Below are 5,627 nucleotides of genomic sequence, written 5' to 3' on the forward strand. Positions count from 1 at the left end.
CTTGGAAGAAGCTAGAATTTTCTGCTTCTTCCCAAAAGCAGAAAAAACTGCTTCCTGCAGGTCAAAAGTACTTCTCTGTATTGGCCAAACAGCTTAAATTTTTTAAAAACTACTTTTTTAGAGGAAAAAAAATTCTTTTGGCCTCCCAGCAGCTTGGCTAAACAGGCTCTTAGTTGTAGAGAGCAACTGAAAAGGAAGTTCGACCCACAGGAAGAGTGCTAAGCAGAGAGAGATTGTAAATAAAAAGATTAAGGAAAACAACGAAATGCACTTGAAAACTTTGACACACATGTTTAATTACTTGAAATGATTCCCTCAGCTCAAACACAGCTATTGTTTTATCATAGAGTTTTGTAGCAAAACATAGTCGATTGATCTATACCCATAAAGATGTTATCATTCAAATCCTTGAATCGAGGGACTACGCACTTTCAACCCTTACTTCTTAAAGAGGAACCTCATGTAAATATCCTATTCTTCTTTCTCAGAAAAAGGGCCTTTAACCAAAGTAAAAGATTACTTCGTTCTTGATAGTTATTTAGTTACTCAGTGGATAGAAACATACTCTGGATCAGAATCATGGGGAGTACTTCTTGATCATTTCTACGAACGTAAAGCCCCAATTCGAATTCCTTTTATGTACAGAAATATCCTCTTGCCGGTTCGAGTCCGAGTGGCGGCATACCATCTTCTAAAAAGGATAAATAGATCTTATAATGAATTCAATTCCCGATTTCCTTTTTAGAATTATGTAATTAAGGTACTCTTCTTTTTTAAGATTTTTTATGATATTTTCAACCTTAGAGCATATATTAACTCACATTTCCTTTTCGATCGTTTCAATTGTAATTACAATTCATTACAATTCATTTGATTCCCTTTCAAGCCTACCAATCGCCCCACTATCTACCATTATAATAGGTGATTATAAGACTACATCAATTAAAGGGACTAGTACTATAAGTAACATTGAAGAAGGAAAATTTTAGTAGAACACAAGCACTTGCTATGTCAAGTAGGATAAATCATCAAGTTTTGAGAGTGCATAATAATATGGTAGAAACATGCATGTTTTTCACAGGGTAAGGAAGAGAAACATTAAACACAATTTGGACAAACAAACAGACAGTTTATTACATAACAAGGTAGTTGCAAAGTAACAATCTGGAATACAAGGAACCTGTTACACAAATAGGACTTTTGATAATCCTATCAAAAACTAGGTCTTGGACAAAGAAGAACAACCTAGGTTGCCATTACCAAGCCCCTGATTAACAGACACCATGTTTACAGAAATTGTGCAATGCAACTACAGACTACGACACAAAGTAAACGCTTACAACAACAACTCCTCAACACGAATGAAAACTATGAAAAGACTCTCTGATTCTGCAGTGTAGTACCAGGCAAGTGCATGACCAATCCATCCATGCAAGTTTAAGAGAAGCATTAGTGATTCAAACCCCCCATTGTTTATCAAAGACAGGAGCAGGAGCAACACGAGTGAAAACTTTAATACCAGGACTTTGGTAACTGTATTCTCAGGATACCATGGCTGTGAAAGAGGCAGCCTCCAAAAAACAGGAGACCGAAAATTTTGGAACAGGCTTTAAGTAAATGAAGCCTGCAAAAAATATGGCGGAACAAGTTGTTTTGTCATAGTTTCCTGGAAAACAACCAAGCCACTGAGGTATCACAAAAACCACGATCATGTTTGCTTCAATCCCGCCAAGCTGAATGAACCAAATAGCTATTACTCCTCATCTTCCGAATCCTCCCTTTTGGATGCATTGCCTTGTGCCCTCAGTTGGCTTAGGAGAGGATATCACATCTCCACAAGTCCTCAACAAGAAGCTCAACTCTGCTGCTACTGATCGCGTTGCAGTGTTGGAGATTCAAACCGACTAAGCTCTCCCCCAACTTTTTAAGAGCTGGAACGCTCTTGTTTGTTACCATGGAGCAACCTGATATCGAAAGAATCTGCAAATTTACTTGCACTCCATGGGATAAAGCAGCTACACCAGAATCAGTTATTGAACACTTAGAAACATCGAGATCATTAAGTAATGGACAATTATCAGCAATTGCAACCAAGCTTGCATCTGTAACCTTCCTGCATCCGTCAAGATTCAGCAATTCCAAGGTCTCGCCATGTAGCCTAGCTAGCGACAACACAACTTCATCGGTCAAGTTAAGGCAGTCGGTAAGATTAACCTTGACAAGTCCTGCCTTGGAGCTCATCTCCAAAAGAGGGAGAAGCCCGGCATCTGTTATTCCGGTAAGCCCACTGAGATCCAAGTGATGTAGCTGAGGACACAGCATACCAACCATCGCTAAGCTAGTGCTACCGAATCCTGTACAGCTGCGGATGGACAACGATCGAAGAGATTCACAGGGTGACAACAATGAAGCTTGTAGAGGTAAATCTTTGACTCCCATACACTTCACTAGGGAAAGAGACTTCAACTTGCCGAAGTTTGAAACCGCATTTAGAACGCCCGCTTGGGTGATCCTGTTGCACTCTTCCAACAAGAGACTCTCAAGAGATCCTGTTGCAGCTCTAGCAAAAGCAACAAGTCCACCATCAGACACAAAGCAACACTTGCGAAGGCACATATGTTTAAGATTTGAACAGCCCTTTCCCACTGCTTCAAGACTCACATCGGTCGCTCCTCTGCACAAAGTGATCGACAAAGAAGCCAGAGACTGAAGACCACGAGCATTACCCATAACCCAAAACCCCTTCTGACTGACATTACGAAGTGAACTGAGATTAAGATCGGTAATCGCCTTGCCATAGTGACCGATGACAGCAAGCGAGAAATCCGTGATGTTTAGGGAATTAAGTTTCACTTTCTTCAACATTGTAGCACCTGACGAGAGAAGGCTAGCAACTCCCTGATCCCCTACAAGAGGGCAGTCTTTAATTGTCAGAGACTGCAATTTGGTACAGCATCTTCCAATAGCTTGCAGGCCCTCATTTCCAATATTTCGACAAGATTCAATCGTCAAAGAAGTCAAACTTGGGCAATTCTCTGCTATTGCAACTAGACCTTTGTTGGAAATTGAGGGGCATTGGGATAGATCCAGCTTTTCTAATGAATGACATCCCCTCGCGATCTCGACAAGACCTTCATCTCCAACATAAGGAACATTCCACAATGAAAGAACCCTAAGAGAAGGACAACCGTGGGCAATTGCTGATAGACCAACATTAGTAATACCACGAACCGAGTTGCTCCCCCGAACTGAGAGCTTTCCGAGACCCCCACGGCTGGAAGTTCCGACTGCAATAGCAGCAAGTCTAATATCTGTAGCTTTCTTCCCTTCTAAACACCTAGTAAGGTATCCATCACACTCTACTTCAACATCTTCATCAGCTGAGACCATTTTTGCATCACTTGAAGCCCCATTATCAGCAACTGAAAGATCGGTATGGCAAATCTCAGAGCTCCTTACATTACTCGAGAGCATAAGCCAGCGCTTAGAAACACAAGCTGCTGCACTCCTTTCGCGGCCTCCTTGCAATCTTCTGAAGATCTCAAATAGGCATTCGTCGGGAAGTATTTCAATGGATGGATTCTTTGTCCGCTCTTCAACAACGAATGGTCCACTAATCCGTGCCCTCTTCCTAAGAGGGCAGTAAACTTGAGCATGACCAAGTGACAACATAAGACCCAAATCTGCTGAACAAAGTGACCCTCCTGAATAGAACTCATCATCACCTGAACATCAAATAGCAACAACTTCATTAGCTATCTTTTCTGCTAATCAACATCCTACACCATACTAAAAATGGAGTATTCCCAAGATACTAATTTCATCCTCATTTCCTCCAAAATCTTACCTTTAACTTCATTCAAATATAGCCAAATTATATCAGAAGCAAAAGCATGACCAGGTAAAAACTCATTACAAATAAACTGAAAACTAAGATCTACCTAATAAGAACCAATTATCAGGTCATTAACAGACAATTCTAGCTATGATCAGACCAATTATTCTTATTCACACCTTCTTTATTAGAAATTACCAATGTTTAATATAGTTTCTAAACACAAAATGTCTATATAGGATTAACATCTTCATAGCCAAAGCAATGATTTTCTCTCTTCTATATCAAGAATCAAGCTCTAACATATTCATTGAGCACTACAATGAATCTATTCTCAAGATTCAGTTTTTTCCTCTTTTTCTAATCATAACAAGTAAATCAGCAGAAAATAAATACAACCCAGATGCTAAAATCCTTAAAACTCAAAACCCCATAATTCAAAAGGCAGAAAAAGGAGGAAAAAAATAACTCACCACTGTAATTAACAAGAGTAGGCATGGCTGCTGAGAAAAAAGAACCAAACTTTGTGCCAAGAACAACAACACAACCAAGATTTTATCTTCAACCAAGATTTGCATTTAAATATAAAAACAAGTTCAAGATTTTCACTGAAACCCTATCTAAGTAGGGCAAAAAAAAATAGAGAGAAAAAAAGAAGAAGGTTGTTTAAAGAAGAACAAGTATTGTTCTTTTTGCTTTCACAAACAGTTATGGTGCAGTGTATATATATAATAAAAACAATAGTACATTAATTTATTTTGTAAAAAATACTATTTATTATATTAATTAAATAATGTATTTGGTGAGGTGTCAAGTCCACATAAACATAAATCATCACCTCTTTCTCCAGTTCTTGCACCATTCATTGAATCATTCCCTAAAACCGGTTTTGGCCGGTTTTCTTTCATTTCCTGCCACTTGTTTCTGCTGCTTACATCATACCGGTTCACCATCCTCTGTTCGGTTTTTTTTTTTCCTTGCTTTTACTCTAATCAATTTAGGTTTTTCATACTAGATGATGGAAATTATAAATAGAACTCAAGAAATGGAATTTGTAGTTCTTGAAGATTTACACTAGATTTATTTTGGAGAATAGAATTTGTGATAAATTTATTATTTTTCTAAATTATCCATTTTGATAAAGATATTACTTCCGTGATTTTCGCGTTTTGTGATTAATGACTTACTGTTTATTTTTCTAATGCTCGTTGACTGTTTAGAACTCAAGAAATGAAAAAAAGTAATTTTGGAGGATGTACACTAGATTTATTTACGAATTTGAAATTTAAGATGATTTTCTTTAAAATTAATCATTCTGATAAAGATATTACTTTCGTATTTTCATAAATATTGACTAGTGACTTGCTATTATTATTATTTTTGGCGACCGTTGACTAATGAATCTTAATATATTTATAAAAACTAATTAATTCGAGTAAGATTACTAAAAAGGTAATTCTTGAGGATATACATGAAATTTTTTAGGAGGATCTTAATTATTTTTCAAACTATATTAATATCATTGATATTTTATTTCTATTATATTTTCTCAATAGTTGTTGATTTGTCTGAGTTAAAACGAATATAAAATATAATGACAAATGTTTTTTTAATCATATCGATTAAAAGTGTTTTATTTCGATCTTTTCCCTTACTTTTCGCTAATCAATTTAGTTTTCATTGTAGAGATGAAACGTATTAGTTTTTTACATTAATCATTCTGATCATAAAGATAGTATATTCATTTCGTCTTTTTCTTTGCTTTTCTATAATAAATTTGGTTTTCATAGTA

The 5,627-nt window shown here is 36.7% G+C and overlaps 1 protein-coding gene across 1 annotated transcript; it reads right to left on the minus strand.

Moving 5' to 3' along the window:
• On the minus strand, positions 1,093 to 4,544 carry LOC109234241 (EIN3-binding F-box protein 1-like). Its single transcript, XM_019400139.1, has 2 exons — positions 4,309 to 4,544; positions 1,093 to 3,725 (listed from the first exon to the last, which is right to left on the minus strand). Exons 1-2 carry the CDS (start codon positions 4,331 to 4,333, stop codon positions 1,813 to 1,815), a joined length of 1,938 nt encoding a protein of 645 aa, XP_019255684.1. The 5' UTR covers positions 4,334 to 4,544; the 3' UTR covers positions 1,093 to 1,812.

This window comes from Nicotiana attenuata, chromosome 11 (genome assembly GCF_001879085.1).
Source record: "Nicotiana attenuata strain UT chromosome 11, NIATTr2, whole genome shotgun sequence".
NCBI lineage: Eukaryota > Viridiplantae > Streptophyta > Magnoliopsida > Solanales > Solanaceae > Nicotiana > Nicotiana attenuata.